This window comes from Capra hircus, chromosome 27, assembly GCF_001704415.2.
Source record: "Capra hircus breed San Clemente chromosome 27, ASM170441v1, whole genome shotgun sequence".
NCBI lineage: Eukaryota > Metazoa > Chordata > Mammalia > Artiodactyla > Bovidae > Capra > Capra hircus.
The window spans coordinates 18,729,311-18,749,478 of NC_030834.1; the positions used below are offsets into that span (position 1 = coordinate 18,729,311).

Here is a 20,168-nt window from a genome sequence, read left to right on the forward strand (position 1 = left end):
ATAGACAGCCTTTAAACCATCCTTGGAGTTTGAACTTGTTATTAGTGTGAATACACCATTATAGAAGTATAAGCAGGGAAATGAAGTGCCCAGATATATTTTTAAAACTCACCTTCACTTTGTTTTCATTGTTTTATCTTTAAAACACTGATCCACCTGGAATGTTGTAAATGTTACAGTTCAATGCAAGGCAAAATAAATCTCAAACATTAGTTAAGTAAACATGAGTACAATGTTTACTATCACAAAGAACTCTGAAGTCTAAAAAGAGCTTTGAAACATTTTCAAAGTTTAATTTCTGGAAATACAGCAAACTAAACATTCCTACTTAGAAGACCTTAAAGAGTTTGAATGGTGAAATGTTCACTATGGCAAGGCCAATGAAAGAAGAAACTGATAAATGACGTCAGCTGGGGAAAATACAAATTAATGAGCACCTTACTGTATACATTTCTATCTCATCCTCATTTGGTACATTGTAATATGGCACACTCCCTAATTATTATATGTAGAGAGCAATCCTTTTGTAATACTTTATGTCCATACATTTCCATGGAGATCAACATTGAAATGTTTATGGCCTTGAGCTCAATCAACATATGGCATGATTTTAATGTGAATCCTCTATTGTCCTCTAAGGTCATGGTGTAACTGATTTCATGTAAAACAGCTAGTTGGCATTTCTAAACTAGCTGCTCTGCTCTTTCTCTTCCACGTTGAGTACAGTATCCACAGTTATTCCAATGTCCTGCAGTGACCAGCCTCCCTCCACTTCCAGAGGCCTTCTGGGAAAGGAAGTAGAAAGGCTGTATAGGGATGTGCTATACCCAATCTTCATCATCCAGTCAAACAAGACCTAGAAGAGAAAAAGCTTCGTTATAAATAACTGCTCACGGTTGTGTCCCTCATGATAGTTTATGATCTCTCATTGTTAAATCATGCCCCTAGGAGTCATGAAAAAGAACTTTCATATCTTTCAAAGGAACTTTCCAGTGTTTAAAGCAAAACAGCATGCCATGAATTTTGAGATGTGAATGACCCTTGATAACCTTTTGTTTCAAAGAAGGCCTAGGGACTACTGACACCTACAGGCAGCAGAAGCATTAAACAATTAGGAAAGCTCCAATCATAGGGAACCGGGAGATTATTCACTAAAAAGGTTAAGAACAAAAGGTTAGCATTTGGGAAAAAAGTCATTGAGATTACAATGAAAGCCAATAGTCCACATCAAAATTACCCAGGAACAGTCAAAACAGACATGTCCATGGGCCAGAAACTCTGCCTTTTGATAAGAGGCCATCCCTATGAATGTACTGCATTTCCTGTCATAAAGATTCCCACTGTAATTGTCCAAATTTCCACTAAAACTCCTGCTAAAGGATGGTGTGTTGCTTTAGGAAGAAAGCTGAATGACAGAATGTTCTCAGGGGATGCTGGTATCAATTATGCATATATCAACTTATATCAATAATTATACTTTATATCAAAGTGATACTTATATCAATTATAAGTAACCCTTGACTTCTACCACCATCCATGTCCCTGTTGATATTCCATGTAATAAATGTGCATTATGTCATACAATGCCATAATTTTCCAATATATGAATGAGCCTTAGTTTAACCAATGCCTACATAAGCACTTATATTATTACCTTTGATCATTTGTCATTATTTCCAAAGAATAAATTCTCATAAATGAAATCACTGGGCCAAAAGATATATTTTAAAATATATACTGATAAATTATCCCACAAGAACAGCAGTCTAAATTACATTTACATGAACAATGTGAATGTAATTTAATAAGAATCTCTGTTTTCTGCACACACTGCCCCAAACTGGGTACTCTTCTTCTTAATCTTTGACAATTTGATAGGTAGAAAATGGTATCCATTTTAATATGCACTTCTCTGATTCTAAGTGAGACCAAACATTCTTTTCATGTTTATCACTTGGTTTTTAATTTTTCAAATTTTTTTAGCTAGCAAATTTTTTTAGCTCCATTACTTTATAAATATTTATTAAAGGGTTGTTGTTTGGTTGCTAAGTCATGTCCGACTCTTGCAACCCCACGGACCCCCACCAGGCTCCTCTGTCCATGGGATTTCCCAGGCAAGTTTTTTTTCTCTAGCTAGCATAATCATTACTTTATAAATAATTATTAAATTGTTGCTGCCAAATTTTTAACTTGATGAGCTTTATAGAATTTAAAATTTTTATGTAGTCTAACCTACTAGTATTTCCTATTATAGTTTATAGCAGTCTAGACATAGAAGGTTAAATGCAGCAATAGGAGAAATTTATTTAGATAATTATTTAGATTTTTAATGCATGCATATAATTATTTAGATTTTTAATGCATGCATAATGATAAATTCAAATGTACTTAAAATCAAAAATACACCAACATATTAGTAATTGGCTTTGGTGTCAGATGGCAAATCAAAATTGTTTTTCACTCTAGTTTTCTATATTTTCCAAATCATTGCTAGTGAACACAATATTGTTTTTAAAAGGAAAAAAAGTCTATTAGAACAAAAAGAAACAAGCTTTAGAGAATGATCTGAAAACACAAGCAGTGGGGCTTCTTATATTAATAATATTAATCCATTATTAATAATATTAATAATCCATTATTAATATTAATAATCCATTAGGGCTAATAAGAATAGAGCTAATAATAGCTGCTTCCTAAAGATTTGAAAGCATCTTACCACTGAGCTGTGAAAATATAATTTAAAAACAAATTAAAACAAGGAAGAACTGAAAAAAATCTGAATGCAGAAATCACAATTCAAGAAGGCTCAGCATGCCTAATTCTCCAAATTTCTGTCACATAAAGTATACATAAATCCCATTTATCTTCAGCTGATGGCAGTGCAGACAACAGACAACACATCCACCCTGCATGGAAATAAACTATTGCCAAATTCAACACAAATATTTCTCCAAATATGATTTTTCCTCACCTGTGAACTGCAAGACTTAAAAAACCTTCTCCTCAGGACACGCCCACTTGGACAGCGGAGAGCTACAGTCACGACCTGAGGAAAAAAGTGTTCAGATGAGAATTCCGACTACGGCTGTTTGTAATTCCAAAATCACTACTCCTGTGAAACACCTGTACCTAGTTCTAAGCACTCATGTGGGGTTTTGTAGAAATTTAGCTCTCAGAATTGTACGCCAACATTAAGGTCCAGAGAAAATTCACCTTAAACACAGAAATAATTCTGAACCTGAAAAATATCTTCCTGCTGCTTGAGGAAACCAGTGACAGAGTCTTCCAGAGAGGGCGCCAGAGACCCGAGGTTTCTGTCTGCCCAGACAATATCAAGACTGCAGCTGGGCTTTGAAAGAGGCCTTACCAAGCCAAGATGATCCAGAGCCACCTCAGAGTCTGCAGGCAAGACAAACACTGGACTGGAAGGAAACAAAATGTTACCCAGGCCACCCCATCACGTTGGCTGGGCACCATGTCTACCTCATGAGAACAAGAGATGAGCCTGGAGTTAGTCCTGGCTGCTGGGGGTCTTGGAGACGCCCTTTTCCTGGGAGCAGCTTTGTTCTACATATTGAGTTCCCCCACAATTTTTCCTCTGATGAAAGTGTTGAATAGCTAAAAAGAGCTTGCGACATGCTAGTAATTTAAAGAACATTCTAAAAGAGAAAAGAGTGGGAAAGACCTAGAGATGACCATACTAATAAGCAAAGTAAGTCAGAAAGAGAAAGACAAATACCATATGGTATCATTTATGTGGGGAATCTAAAAACAGATGCAAATGAGCTTATTTGCAAAACTGAAACAGACTTACAGACATAAAAAACAAACTTAATGGTTACCAAAGTGGAGGGCTAAATTAGGGGTTTGGGATTAGTAGATACAAGCTACTATATACAAAATAGATGAACAACAAGGTCCTACTTGTATAGCACAGGGAACTATATTCAATATCCTGTAATAAACCATAATGAAAAAGAATATGTATGTATGTTTAACTGAATGACTGTGCTGTCCACCAGAAACTAACACAACATTGTAAATCAACTATACTTCAATTTTAAGAAAAGAAAAGATGACAAATTAGTCATTAATTCTGACATTCATTATTCACCCTCAGGAAACCCTTTCTGATGGTCCCATGGAAAGTGTTTTAACCCTTTTTTATGGGTAAGAAAGGCACACTTCCCAGACTAGAATGCTATCTTTTTCTTGTTTTTAACTTTTATGAACGTTATCCTAACTGTCCTGGGAGTTTTTTGGCAGCACAGTTACAGAAATGGTGGAAATGGTTGTTTTATAGCAGCACCCACCCGCTTCAGGAAAGCCACGTTAGCAAATATTTCCATGCAAGCAGGTAGAGTGTTTTATTCACATCCAGACTGGTGCGATGTTGAGCTCTGTTACTACTTCTACTAAAGGAAAGTTTTATAATAAAACAAAACACAAACTAACAATCACAAAAGCCAATTTTGCTTATTTGTAGAACAATAAAACCTAACTTTTACAGTGAGGTTTTGTTCAAACTTTAATGATCTACGGGGAGAATTAAGGCCAAATGCTTTCAAAGAAACTAAGGTTAAAATATAGTGACTTAATGTTTACCATTGTGATTAGATAAATATTTAAGAGAAATGAACAATCACTGTTCGAAACCTAGTTACTGTTCTATTATTACAATTACTGTGAAAGGTGGGTGTGTAATTTCTCCTAAGATTACTGACAGTCTAGTGGACTGACCTATGAACAGGTCAAAGGCCTGGAACACAGTCCAAACTGTAAAGTAAATCTCTGTCCCAAACACAGATTGTTAAATGAAATCTAAATGAAAAGGGGCAGCACTAGTTAAAATTTGGCTCCCCTTAAAATGAAATAAGATAGCATACAGCAATGAAAACAGTTGCTATGGTATTATGGTAATTACATGAGGATTTACAAAACTCTTTTCAAATTATCTTAAATTCTACGGTTATTGTCTTTTCAGTTTACAAGTAGAACAGTAACATGTGGTGGCTATTCTGTTGTGAATTCTAGACTACTTATAACTTTCGATAGTAGTAATATGAAATACATAACAAGCACTTACTTAAATCAGAGTATAAGGCTTAAGAATGGCATTGTTTCAGATACCGCCCCCCTTTCAGAAATCCGTGTCAGCCATTAGTTCACTCATCTATTAGTCTGCTCCTAAGTCCAAGGAGGCTTCCACTATGACAGGAATTTTCTCATACGGTTATTGCAAAGCCTGCAGAGCCACAGGCTACATATATAGGATACACACTCACACAGTGAAAATTTCACCCTGTTCTGATAACCTTTAAGACGAATGTTAGTCCCTTCCCTGAGCAACAAAGATTTATTAAGATGTCCCTCGATTCTGTGGGTGACACCACACACTTAATGGGCCTAACTTTAATAAGAAAATAGAGAATGTCCTGAAAATGAAAATCTCCAGTATTGCTAAAGGTGAAATTATTCTTTTATATATGGATTCATGAAACAGCTGTGTGGCTTAGGGATTAAAATATATTAGTTATGATGGGCAAGCTTTATGTATGATGATAGAGCATGATTATGGTATCAGAGCAAAGCTTCGAAGTTGACAAAATACGAAATGGTACTTTGCAGAAAGCCAGAAACAAGTATGACTATGTGACTGGCAAAGACAAACATCCTAAAACCTGGGGTAACTGTGGCAGAGTGCTCACTGCCAACTCCAGGCGTGCCTTTTTAACTTGGAAAGCACTTTTTTGGGGTGACGGGGTGAAGGGTAGGTAGGAAAGGCACAGTCTCCAAACTAGAATGCTTCCTTTTTCTTGTTTTTAACTTTTATCGTGATGATGAGATTCCACGCCTACTGTCTACTTTCATTATTATTAAACAGTCCAACTACAACAGAGGGGAAAGGTCAGGCAGAGACACCTGGAGGGACCAGGCTAATTGCTCAGAAACAGCTCATTAGATCAAAGAGTTGGTGACCAGGTCAAGGAGTATAAACTGGGACACCCAGAGTCATCCAGGGAGGTAAAAATAAGGGCTGATGAATGGCTAGCAGGGAATTAGGAATTCATCCTTTGAATTCTAAGAAATCTATGCACAGTAGCAACTGCACAGGTGGAAAACACCTTGCCCAGTGATGATTCTGACAGAATCAAAATCTTCCAAAATGTATTTTCTTTTCTTGATTAGTGTAGAATAGAATACACTAGACAAGTATCAAGTGGTATTAACTATACATTAGTGGCATTCTTCACAAAACTTTATTATATAATTTAAAGTTGCTTATACCTGATTGATACTATGTATGTGATTCTCAGGTAACATGTAATTCTCAAGTAACAATTTTTTACCATAATTTTGTTGACTTTATTAACCAAAAATAGCAAAGAGGACCAAAAATCAGAGCAAGGCCAGAAAAGAAGCAAATAGGAGCAAGGAGAGGCAAATAGGGATAGTATTGTTTCTAGAGTAAACAAGGGAATTAAGCCCAGAGGTCTCATGCAGCCAGAGGGCCTGGGCTCCCCCAGGAGGGACCTCAAAATCCTGCCTGTGGCTTCAGCCTCAAGTTGAGGAGATGGGATGAAACTTGACTGAGGTTCATCCCAGCTCTAAAACTCCATTATTGTGACAGACACTTTAATGAGTGTAGCACAGAAGGTCATCTATCAAGTATGGGAAAAAGGCAGAAAAGAAACAAAATGGAATGACTATGAATAACTCTTAATAAAGTGGAGAGCAACACCAACTGCCTCCAGGTGGAGATGTGTTGACCTTTTTAGGGTCACAGACCTGAGATTCTGAAGAGCACCCTCCTTCTACCTGTAGTCGCAAAAAGGTACAATTTCAAAGGATTCACTGACCACCTGACGTCTGTCGTCACTGGTGACACACTGGTGTTCTGTAGGAGTAAGGTCATGTGCTTTAAAGCTGGAGAAAAATCTTAAAAGGCATTCCCTGGCAACCTGAGCTGTACTTAGTTACTCCTGTATTTTAAGTGGTTGTCACGGATACCAACCCAGAGCTTGAGGAGAGGTGAGGATGTAGGAGGGTCAGGATAGACATATCATGGGTGTGGATGTGATGGGTGTAACAGGGAGGAATTAGACCTTTCGTTTTTTTCTTAAATTGTGTTTCTCCTGGGACTGTGATTCTCCTGGGATTGATTGCACACTTCATTGTCTCTATTTCTATAAGACTTTCAGCATTTTCCTCAGTATTTTAGTATCCAAAATACTAACTTATGTGCTGCAAATGTGTTGGCAAAAATGAGACCCTCCAGTGCGTTCATGGCTGCCTCAGAAATGGTTTTCAGGGAGTGTAACAGTCGTTGAGAGTCAAGAAATGGAAAACCATCCAGCTTTCCTTTGCCTACGCCATTTAACGGCTTTAAAGATGTGCTTCTGTACATTAGAGACTTAGTGAAACTGAGCTGGGCAACCGCAGGAAGGCGGCACAGATTATGGCAAAGCAGTTGGGCAGAGGACATAATGCCAAGTCGGGATTCAGTCCAACCCTGACCCCAAACAGCAAACCATCTTTCAATTCAAATACCTACAAAGTAGCTGCATCCTTCATTTTCTCCTTTTTAATGGAAAAACTACAATTTGAAGTCATCTGCCTATTTTGATTCTATTTTAATAGGCAACTCATGTGATGACCTAACATTCTGGAAAAGACCACATATCCAATCTCTGCCCGATGAAGTGGGAGGGCTTTAAAACACAAGCTCAGCAGATAGCAGGCTTCCAAAACAGGGCTTGACTGAAGCATTTGATACCACCACATATTTGAAACAAGACCTAATCATGGTGCAAACACATAAACACTGTACTATTTTTTCTTTCTAAACCCAAATGTAGGTAAGATGTATTTACTTGATGTTAAAGAAAATTAAAAATACATTGATTTTCAAAGAAAAAAAAGATAAGCTTACTTCTTCAGCTGTTTCAGGAGGTTCTTCAGGAAAATCAAGAACCTAAAGAAAAGTTAAGTATTTAGTAACAGGAATGTAAACAGAAGAAGAAAAAAATAACCTCAAAGAGAAGAGTTCCTTTCAACATAGAGTTTGGACATATCTATGCTTAATGAAATCTTTTCTCTTAATATACATTTATAAAATGTTTACAATGAGAGATTCAATAAACATTTTTGGATAAGCAACTCTGTGCTAACAATACATCATAAAAACAGGATTTGAAAAAAAAACATCTCAGATGAAAGCTGCTAATCTATACACATTTAAAGAACATTATGTGTATGCTGTTCTAAGATATTACATTAAAATGTACTACTAAAGAAATAGAGGATAAAAATTAAGTTCAGTAAAACCCCTCAATTATTTAGGTTCACACATATATGCATCAGGATGAGTACATATATATTTCTCTTTACTGGTGCCTTCTAAGGGGCTGGAAAACCACCATTCACTTTGGTTGCTTTCATGATTTATCCATATTTCCCTATTTCTGTTAATCTATGAAAACACCAGATGTACAAAGCATTTTCTCTCACTAAAACACTGTACAATTTCACCTTCAAGGGATGCTTTTTATTTTTTAATACCATAGATTCCATATTTTATAACATTTTATCTAACAAATATTCATTGCATTTATTAAATAAATCATTTCTTTTTGTTTGGTATCAAAAACATATGTGATGGTCAATTAGAATTTACCATCAGCATGAGATAATCTATGCTATTAACACATAACAAAGAATCTTACAAATGTAATGAGTCCATGTAGCTCTCTAGATCTTTTTCAAATGTTAGAAACAGTTCAAAGACCCAGTTCCCACCCTCAAGCTCCATGAAGGGACCAGGAAACCTCAGACTGAGAAGCAATACATTGGAAATTACTTTTAGGGAATACACAGCTTAGCAGCTTTACCTAAGACTCAATAGAAACACACTTATTTCAACCTTAACCAGCTCCAAACTGGTCTTCTTAGGGATTAAAGATTTGAAAGAAAAGAAGGAATAAACCTGGACATCGCTCCAGAGTGAATGGTTGCTAACTCATTCCCTAAAAGGGGCACTGAGGACAATGATATATTCATGTTAATAACCATAGCTACTCAACTAAGCTCCAATACTTGGGCCACCTGATGTAAAGAGCCGATTCATTGGAAAAGACCCTGATGCTGGGAAAGACTGAAGGGAAAAGGAGCAGGGGGCAGCAGAAGAAAAGATGGTTGGAAGGCATCACTGACTCAATGAACATAAGTTTGAGCAAACTCTGGGAGATAGTGGAGGACAGAGGAACCTGGCATGCTGTAGTCCATGGGGTCAGAAAGAGTTAGACACAATGAGCAACTCAACAACAAAATATATGACTTCTTGTATCTTAGCTGCCCTAAGGAATGTCTCCGTTAGTAAATATTGCATTTTTTGTTTCTACATAATTAAATTACTTCCTTAAAAAGAACTATTTACTAAATGTACTATCGTTTCCCTTCCTAGCTTCCTTGTAAGTTTGGCTCAGAATGCTAGTATTTAACAAGAAAAGTGATTCTTAATGAAGCTGAAGTGATTCTTAATGAAGACACCATCTGGATTCCCTCAATATACCACTTCCACCAAAAAAACAATATCCCTACTGTACGCAGATACAGCTCAGTGAACAGGTATTAAGTAATGAACCTCCTTCTTCATGGGCTGCTCCGTGGGTGGTAAAACTTTGGTTACAGGCTTAGGCAAGTTCCGTCTCTTTGCTGCTTCTCTGTTTGATGTTTCAAAAGACGTCGGACTCTCACTATCAAGCTCCAAATCTTCATCACCCTGGTCAAAAGCAAACTCAATTCAGAAGTGAAGTCACTACCAACAGCAGTTGTATTTTATGTTGCCATCTTTCACATTACCTTTCTTACCAACCCTTGACGGTTCCATGGCATATTTACCATTATGAAATGGATACAAACATTCTGCTTCATTGTCAGAATCCTGTTTACCCCTACTGGATCATCTTCTTTATGAGATGATGAGAGGTACAGTGTAAATAGACAGCAAAAAAAAAGTCTTTGGGACAGAAAGCATCTTACACAAAAAAATCTGCAGCCAGTTCCTCTAAAAATGAATTTCTTTATGAATATCCTTTTTTCGCTGGAAGAAAACTTAACATTGTAAACTTCCACTTGCAAATGACAAAATTCATACTCAATGCCAAAGGAAGAGAGTCAAAGGTCAATTTGGCTTCAAAAAACAGAGCTAAACAGAATGAATATAATGTGAGCTTATAATACCCAAGAGATTTGGATGCCCTCATATAAAAGATGTGATTTAGTCAACAGTTTTCTCAGACTGTCTTAAGTTAGAACTTTTCAAGGATCTAAGTTATATGCTCTTTAGGCACCAAAAACCACTTAAACATTTGACATAAAAAATATAATCAATAAAAACTATATATATATATATATATATATATAACTGATATATAAGCAGTCTTAATAAAGACTCCTAAAAATAGACTGGAATAATAATTTGAAATTTTTTAAAAAATTAGTATATGTTAAAGGGAACATAAACAATAGCAGGATTAAAAAAATATGAAATGAGAATATTTTCTAACCCCAAGTTTATGACCATTGCTTAACTTCCAGGTTTCACCCGTCATCTGATAAAAGCGTTCTTCCAGCTTTTTCAGCTTCATTTCCTGGCTAGGTTTTAGAACATTCTCTATGTATCTGCTGACCTGTTAAAAAAAAAAAATCAGGTGACTATACATTAACACCCCTAAGATTTTATTTACATTGTCTATAAAGTTGTAAATAAGAACCAGGTAAGAAGTGGTGTTTTAACACTAATTCAGTTTTGCCAAAAAACCTACATCCTCCACTGTTGCACTACTCTCTAAAAATTTGCATTTGTACACAATGCAAAGAAAAACAAATTTTCTATCCTTCTGCTTGTATGGCAGTCTGCTGATACATCCTTTAATGGGTTTTCAGTGCAACAAAAACTTACTAGGGTTGGAGATATAAGTATGCCCAAGTGCTACCTGATATTTCAAGATCATGAAAATAACTGTTAGATGATCATCCATTGTAAATGCAACTTCTAATTAGCAAAACCAATCTTGGATAGGATGAAGCAAAAGCAGTGCTCAGAGGTAAAGTTATGGCTATAAATATCTAATTAAAAAAGAAGAAAAGATATCAAATCATTAACTTTACATCTTAAAAATCTTGAAAAAGGACAAGTTAAACACAAAGCTGGCACATGAAAGCAAATAATAAAGAAGACATAAAAACAGGGAATAGAATAGAAAAACAACAGAACCAATGAAACCAAAAAGTGGTTCTTTGAAAAAAAATTAACAAACCTTTAACTTGACTAAGAAAAAGAGATGACTACCAAAATCAGAAATAAATGTAGAGAAACTGAGACCCTCAGAAATTGCTGGTGGACATACAAAACGGTGTGGAAAATAGTTTGGCAGTTCCTCAAGAAGTTAATATATAGAATTACCATATGACCCAGCAATTCTATTTCTATGTATATACACCCAAAGAATTGAAAATAAGTTCTCAAATATTTGCACACAAATATTCACAGCAGCACTATCCACAATAGTCCAAAGGTGGGGACAACCTAACTGTCCATCAGTGAACAGATAAACAAATTTTGATCCATCCATACAGTGGAATATGACTCAGTCCTAGAAGGAATGAAGTGCTGATTTATGCTATATGGATGAACCCTGCAAAACATAAGGCATGGGAAAGAAGTCAGACACAAAAGGTCACATGTTATATTATTTCACTTGTATGAAACATTCAGACAGATCCATACAAACAGAAAGCAGATTGTTGGTTGCCAGAGGATGGAAGGAGTGAGGAATGGGGAAATAACTGTTTAATGGGTTTGGGGTTTTCTTCTGGGGTGACGAAAATGTTTTGGAACTAGACAGAGGTGGTGGTTGTACAACATTGTGAATATTCTAAATGCCACTGAATTACGGGCTTCCCTTGGTAGCTCAGCTGATAAAGAATCCGCCTGCAATGCAGGAGACCTGGATTTGATCCCTGGGTTGGGAAGATCCCCTGGAGAAGGGAACAGATACCCACTCCAGTATTCTGGCCTGGAGAATTCCATGGACTGTATAGTCCATGGGGTCGCAAAGAGTTGGACACGACTGAGCGACTTTCACTTTCACTTCTTAATGTTTATACCTTTTAATTCTTTTAGATGGGCTAAAAGGGTGATAGGCAGTAAGGCCAGGCGTGAAGTCTGAAGATGGCTCTCTGAAGTGAAGTGAAAGCCACTCAGTTGTGACCTAAATTTGAAATTCCCCCAGATATTTTTGTATTTTCTCTATATAATACTTTCCAAACAGTAGGCTTTACCTTTTCACCTTGTGCCTCTTCTTGTTTTTTCCTCACAAGTTTTTGCCTTTTCTCGTTCTTCTCTTCTTCTTCTAAGATATCAAAACATACAAGTGCTTTTTAATTCCTATGTATCTGTAAGTTGAATGTTATTTTCTCTGAAAATAATCTGCAGATTTTCACATTTGGGGAGAGAAAAGCTTTCAAAAAACAGATTTATTTTTCAAATAATAAAGATCAAATAGACACAGACAGTTGAAACAAAGAAATCTGCAAGAAATTTCTTTCTGTAAGAAATGTCAATCTGTAGGAAAAGGTCTGTTCTGAAATAAAAACTTTCTGACATGTATTAATGTTGTGTGTTACAGTTTTGGTAGGGAGACTTCAAGAATAATGATGGTGGGGTTTTTTTCTGCAGGTGCCGGATAGGGTTTTAGCAGCTCTACAGAAGCCCATTCCCACACATGAGGTGTAGAATACTGTGCTCTAGCTATCTGGTCACCCTTGGACATGACAGTAAAAGCAATACACCTAGATTCTCAATGTGGGATGTGAGTGGCAACCCTTTCAGTGACTTAACCAATATTAGATTATAAGCCACTGAATGTCAAGAGAAGGGATCTCTGCTGTTGTATAGACTTTTTATTTTATTTTTATTTTTTAAATGTAATTTATTTTTGCCTTTTTTTTTTTTTTTTTTTTTTTTTGCTGTACCATGTGGCATGTGGGATCTTAGTTCCCTGACCAGGGACCAAACCCATGCCCCCCTGCATGAGGACCATGGAGTCTTAATTCCTGGGCCACCGGGGAAGTCCCTGTTGTATAGGCTTTTTAAAGTTTGGGTTAGAAATGACATAGTTTCAGACATATATACAAGAAAAAAGAACAATTTCTCATAAAAATATTGGGGTATAGCCCATTGAAAATTGTTAACTAAAGCTGAAGTATTACTCTACCATAAAATTACACAGCACAAATGAATGGTAAAATAATGCTTATTGTGCAGAAGTTCTCGAATAAAGGAAAGAAATTTCAGTAGAAAAGTATAAAAGGGTAGCATAAACAGTAAACTTACCTTTCAGATAAACTTGGGAAGGTTTAAACGAGTTAACCCATGAGGTAGTCACAGAAATAATTAATGTAAGAAGAGCAAGCAGTAGGAAAATCCGGCCACACAGCAAAATTAGATCTTTGATTCCTTATAACGGTTAAAAAAAATTACAATTACAATTCAAAACATTTTTCTTGATACTAATAATGAGTACTAATACATTAGAAGATTATCTGTCTAGAAAAGTAGAGTAAAATTTAAGGTATGTAACTGTCTTAAGATTTTTCATATAGTCTCCTTTGTGCAACAAAATTCATGACTTTCATTACCAGAACAAGTTTTCAGAAAATAATTCTAGAACATTTTATCTCTCAGGAATATAAGTATAATCTGAGTGACTGGCTATATTATGAATATATGACTATCAATAATGCATAAATTCTGGTTTCCTTTCTGCCCAGAGAAGGAAAGAAAATAATCCACATAATTGGGAATTAAATTGTGATAGTATCCTATTATCAGATTCTAGTTCTATTTTAAAAAAGCCACTCCCACTGAAACACCAAATTCTTCTCACAGGTAAATTATGCAACTCTGTACTTCTCTATTGCTCAATATTTACTTCATCATTTGTAAGTAAATTTACTAGATACATGTTTGCCTAGAAAAAATTAAAATTTCAGTACTTGATTTTTATTAACCAAATGAAAATTAACCAGCAAAAATGTAACAAGTACCTTCTTTGTGTAATACATTTTGCCAAATGGTAGAGAGTGTACGTATAAAGTTGGATTAAAAATGGTTTCCACCCTCCACAAATTTCTAGTTTTGTTTTGTAATTCACAAAAGTTACCAGGCAAAAGTACAGAGGAACCATCTTACCAGTGTGATGGGGGTTGGCAGTTAGTCAAATAACTAAGAATTAACAAAGGAATCATATATACAGATTTAAATATTTTATTTTTAACTAAAAACATATATACACGCACACATACACATCTATATATACATACACACATGCATATATATATCATCCTTAAAAAATAAGCAATTTAAATTTGTTTAAAGTTTTTTTGTTTTCTTTTGCATTACAGCCCCTCCAACCTTTGCCAGCATTAACTACTGATTCAGGTATTGTTCAATATGATATGTAATTAACTCTAGAGTAACTATGATCATTTTAAAAGTAATTTGATACCTAGAGTATTCATATTTAGGAAAACAAATGCTTTATGGAGTTCATGTTCCATAACACTGCTTTTTGTTCTAACAAGCAAGCAATTTCAAATGGGAATACAGAAGAACTAGATTTATGTGTACACCTCTCAAGTAAGAAATTTTTTAATTAAGTTGAGGTGTTTTGTTTATACTATGCTCAAGAGCCCATATGCAGGACACTTCAAAGGATAACAAACATGATGAACCAGCATTAAAACACTTAGCTTAAGTATAAGTAAAAATGTATCAGCACTGTACAGAGTAGAAAAAAAAGGATCATTTCTCAATATATGTCCAAAAATATAGCACAGGTGAATGAACATGCCCGAATTCTCTTTGGTAATTCAATTAGCAGTTCCAGCTAAAAGTAGCAGTATCTCTAAGTCCTGGTCCAAACATAACTAGCCCTGCAGCTGTTGCACTGAGATGTGATGATTTTTAAAATAGACTAAAATACTGTTACTGGATATTTGCAGAACCAGTAACAAGAAACCAAAGTAGACAACCACCAGTTCACAATTGTGAGAGGATTCTAGAAGAAAGGAGTTAAGTGAAAAAAGTATAAAACTAAGTGGAAAGGCTACCAGGAGCCCAGTTGCATTTTCTAGAATTTTTTACTTTTATTAAATTAGATATTGTGATAAGTGATGGGAATACAAAAAAAGAAGAGGGGGGGCCCTCTGTGCTCAAGGAGTATATTATCCTGTGGTCAGAGCTTATCGTGTGAACATCTCCTTCTGCAATCCTGAGTAACTACCTTCTCATTGACTAGTGACTCAAATAATAGTGCAAAGTAGATTATAGATGAGCAGAGTAATGGTGAATTCTGTAAGGTAAGGAAGCAGGTAGATTCTGGAATAAGTGTGAATTTAACATTCCTGTCTATCATTTAGATAAAGGTCTTGTTAGAGTCCAATATGGCTGGAAACTTCTAGAGAATGTCTGTAGATTTTTTAAAAGGCATTTTATTTTAATTTCTTATTTCAAGCAACATTCTGGGTACCTGACTTCTTGGAGGTAGGGTAATGAGAGGAAATATACAAAGTTAAATTTCATCATGGTCTCTTAATTCCCTTCTTCCCTCTCTCTTTCCTTCTCATCCATTCATTGATTTATGGATGCATGCAGCAACTACAGATTGAACACCTGCCTTCTGCAGCGAGAGTGCAAATCCTAACCAATTCCAGGGAATTCTCATGGTGACCAATCTTAGAAGTGAGTTTAATAAGGGAGACAGACATGTAAACACATCATTAATAGGAAAAGGAGTGCGTCAAGCCTGTATATTGTCACCCTGCTTATTTAACTTCTATGCAGAGTACATCATGAGAAATGCTGGACTGGAAGAAACACAAGCTGGAATCAAGATTGCCGGGAGAAATATCAACAACCTCAGATATGCAGATGACACCACCCTTATGGCAGAAAGTGAAGAGGAACTAAAAAGCCTCTTGATGAAAGTGAAAGAGGAGAGTGAAAAAGTTGGCTTAAAGCTCAACATTCAGAAAATGAAGATCATGGCATCCAGTCCTATCACTTCATGGAAAATAGATGGGGAAACAATGGAAACAGTGTTAGACTTTATTTTGGGGGGGCTCCAAAATCACTGCAGATAGTGACTGCAGCCATGAAATTAAAAGACGCTTACTCCTTGGAAGAAAAGTAATGACCAACCTAGATAGCATATTCAAAAGCAGAGACATTACTTTGCCGACTAAGGTCCATCTAGTCAAGGCTATGGTTTTTCCAGTGGTCATGTATGAATGTGAGAGTTGGATTGTGAAGAAGGCTGAGTGCCGAAGAATTGATGCTTTTGAACTGTGGTGTTGGAGAAGACTCTTCAGAGTCCCTTGGACTGCAAGGAGATCCAACCAGTCCATTCTGAAGGAGATCAGCCCTGGGATTTCTTTGGAAGGAATGATGCTAAAGCTGAAACTCCGGTACTTTGGCCACCTCATGCGAAGAGTTGACTTATTGGAAAAGACTCTGATGCTGGGAGGGATTGGGGGCAGGAGGAGGAGGGGACGACAGAGGATGAGATGGCTGGATGGCATCATGGACTCGATGGACGTGAGTCTGAGTGAAGTCCGGGAGTTGGTGCTGGACAGGGAGGCCTGGCATGCTGCAATTCATGGGGTCGCAAAGAGTCGGACACGACTGAGTGACTGAAATGAACTGAACTGAACTGAATATGTCCAAAGATGAACGAATTCTCCACCAGTCCACGTTTCCTTTCATTCTTTACTTTATCACTGGTACCACCAACTGCTTGAAGTTGTTCTTCGCCACATGTAGGAGTCATCCTTGAATCTCTCCTTTCCATCACCCAAATAATTAATCCATCAACAACCCTGCTGATTCTACTTGGCTAAAATCCCAAATCTATGCACATTTCACCTCCTCTTTTATCCTAGTCCAGGCCAACTGTCTTCATGACTTCCCTACTTCAGAAGCCTAACATGCCTCACTGCTTCTGCTGTAGCATCCTTGCAAAACATTCTCCACGCAGAACCCAGTGACCTCTAAAAAGCCTTAAGGAAGTCCCTTAACCTCACTACATTTCAGTTTCTGCTACTCTAATGACAGAAAGCAAAGAGGAACTAAACAGCTTCTTGATGAGTGTGAAAGAAGAGAGTGAAAAAGCTGGCTTAAAATTCAGCATTCAAACAACTAAGATCATGGCATCCAATCCCATCACTTCATGGCAAATACATGGGGGAAAAGTGGAAACAGTGACAAATTTTATTTTCTTTGGCTCCAAAATCACTGCAGATGATGACTGCAGTCATGAAATCAAAAGACACTTGCTCCTTGGAAGAAAAGCTATGACAAACCTAGACAGTGTATTAAAAAGCAAAGACACCACTTGGCTGACAAAAGTCTGTATGGTCAAAGCTATGGTTTTTCCAGTAGTCATGTACAGATGTGTGAGTTGGATCATAAAGAAGGCTGAGGACAAGACTTGATGCTTTCCAGTTGTGGTGCTGAAAAAGACTGCGGAGAGTCCCTTGGAATGCAGAGGAAGACAACCAGTCAACCCTAAAGGAAATCAACCCTGAATGTGCATTGGAAGGACTGATGCTGAAGCTGAAGCTCCAATACTTTGGCCACCTGATGTGAAGAACTGATTCATTTGAAAAGACCCTGATGCTGGGAAAGACTGAAGGCAGGAGAGAGGGTGACAGAGGATGAGACAGTTGGATGCCATCACCGACTCAGTGGACATGAGTCTGAGCAAACTCCAGGAGATAATGAAGAACAAAAAAGCCTAGTGTGCTGCAGTCCACAGGGTCGCTGTCAAAGTGTCGGACACCACTTAGCGACTGAACAACAAAAATAGGGATTATAATAGTACCCATCTTTTTGCCTTTTCATATTGATTGTAAAGCGGATTAGATGAAATAATGAATGAACAGTATTTAGAATTTGGTGCTAAATGAATGTTACTGATACTATCTTGAGCCAATTTCTCTCTAGGTCTCCTTGATCCCGCCTCAATGGTCTTCATCCTTTTCCTCCAACGCGTCGCAATTTCTTTGTCTGGAATGTTTTCCGGCTTTTCAAAGGGTTGATCCCTTATTATTTAAAATCTCGGCTTAAATTCCTCAGCAGGTTTACCTCACGTCAGTTTATTTCCTTTTGAGCATTCAACACAATTTGAAAGCCCTGTATATGTTTGTTCCTGTGCTTTCTGCCTCTGTTCCCTTACACTCAAAACTTCACCAGATCAAGGGCGACTTTTTCAGCCACCAGCAATCAACTTCCTCAATGCAGCGGGAATCTTGCTTTCCCCCTACCAGACCCATACCCGGACCCCGATCCAGACCTGGATCCGGAAGAGGGAGGCTGGCGCGGTGCAACCTGGGAGTCGTAGTCAAAGCCACCCAGAGGCATCGCGGCTGGGAAACGGAAATTCATTGCAGTGTTCATGGGGCTGTTACCCAAGTATGAGGGTCAAAATGGAAAAGCCAACACTTACCCAGATCTGGTATCCCACGCCGGAGCTCCAGACACAAGAGGGGGAGAGCAGAGAGTAGAAAAATACCAACAACCCCACGAGAAGCCATAGTGACGGGGGCCCCGCTTCCGGGCGGAAGGCCCGCCCCTTCCGGCTGGGCCCTGGGAAAAGGGAATGGAGACCTTGTTAAGGGAGGAATTTGGGGAGACAGCTAGACCCTCAAGCCGAGTCGTTGGTCAGATTGAGATGAGCCCAGGTTTTTGAACTCATAATCTGTAGCGTTAGAACAAATGCAGGACACCTCACGTCACGTGGGCGGTGAGACGGCCTCGCTGGCGCCCGCCTAGTCAAGTCCTGTCAGACGTGCTCGCTGTCAAGACAAACGTGGGCTCTGGTGAGGCTGGCCGCACCTGGATTCCGGAGGTGAAAAAGAGTTGTCAAGAGTAAAATGAGGCGTAATAGAAAGGGTACGGGCAGTTGACGCTGTGAGGAGGCAGCCTAGCCCTTTGGCCTTGTGTCCGTAGAGGGTGCTTGTGGACTTTTTGGTCGGAGCAACTGAGCGCCATTCTGCCGAAGCACCTTCTTCATCGCCTCAATGGTCTCCGGCCCATTTGTTGGTCTCTGATTCCTGTGGAAAGATGATTCAAAAGTGGGACCTGGCACCTAATCCTGGAGACCCGCCACCCCTTCTCCGCTCCGGGTTAGTTTTGCCAGCAGGGTTATTGTTAAAGACTTAACTCAGCCTCACAGTTCTGTGACCTCATTGCCATCCCGTGACTCACCTCCAGGGCTCTTCTGCCAACCTACAGCACAATTAAGCTAGAGAGATCCTTGCAGGTTACAAGCTTTCATGCTTTGAAAGTTCATTTTCTGACCTAGCCATCAATTTTCCCACCCTGGCATTTAGTTTAGCTAACATTTACTGAGCCCCCCAGTCTGGTGCCGGAGGATTTATGGGACTCAAATACGTGTAAGTTAGTGAATTTGCCCCCAGGAAGCTCAGAAACCCAGTTTAGTAGCCTTGTAAACAGACAAATACAGCCAGTGCTTGAGTGTTGTGATAAGGATGGGCACGGGGCTATAGAACCTTATCCCCAGCGAGGGCTTGAAGGCTTTCCTGAGGGAAATCATGCCTAAATTATGTCCTAAAGGTTAGGAATTGGGAAAGGCGGCAAGAGGAAGAGTGGGATTTCAAGTTTAGGAAACTGAATGCAGAAAAGCCAGGAATTAAAATATTGCAGTTTCAAGTTTGAGTGGAGGTGCCTAGAGGTAGGTTGCAGTTAGGAGCACACAGGGCTTGGCTTTGTAGGCTAAGAACTTTATCCTGGAAGTGAAGGTGCAGAATAGGAGGGCACAATCTCAAAATCAGTCTAGATGAAGTAGTATAAATTTTCATATGGCATACCAATGAAGTAATTAACTATATTGACTCAGAGCTCTCTCTCTCTCTCTCTCTTTTTTTTTTGTCTGCATGAAAAAAGGAAAGAAAGGAAGTTCCACACTTCTTAACTGTCTTCATTTTGGTGTGATTTCCTTGTTTAGGCATTTTGCTTCCTCTCTCTGTATTCCTAGTATAATCTGTTGATGACAGCAATGAGTCTGTCAGAACAGTAAAGT

The 20,168-nt window shown here is 37.9% G+C and overlaps 1 protein-coding gene across 3 annotated transcripts; it reads right to left on the reverse strand.

Moving 5' to 3' along the window:
* On the reverse strand, window positions 214-19,258 carry UBXN8 (UBX domain protein 8). Of its 3 annotated transcripts, none has more exons than XM_013975463.2 (9): window positions 18,853-19,258; window positions 18,573-18,712; window positions 13,400-13,522; window positions 12,346-12,416; window positions 10,569-10,691; window positions 9,689-9,781; window positions 7,934-7,975; window positions 2,972-3,046; window positions 214-856 (listed from the first exon to the last, which is right to left on the reverse strand). In XM_013975463.2, the coding sequence occupies exons 2-9, from the start codon at window positions 18,658-18,660 to the stop codon at window positions 689-691; spliced, it is 783 nt and encodes a 260-aa protein (XP_013830917.1). In that variant the 5' UTR covers window positions 18,661-18,712; window positions 18,853-19,258; the 3' UTR covers window positions 214-688. The 3 variants fall into 3 exon arrangements, with proteins under 3 accessions (XP_013830917.1, XP_017897604.1, XP_017897605.1); XM_018042115.1 differs by having other exon boundaries at window positions 9,644-9,781; window positions 18,853-19,255; XM_018042116.1 differs by lacking the exon at window positions 13,400-13,522 and having other exon boundaries at window positions 9,644-9,781; window positions 18,853-19,255.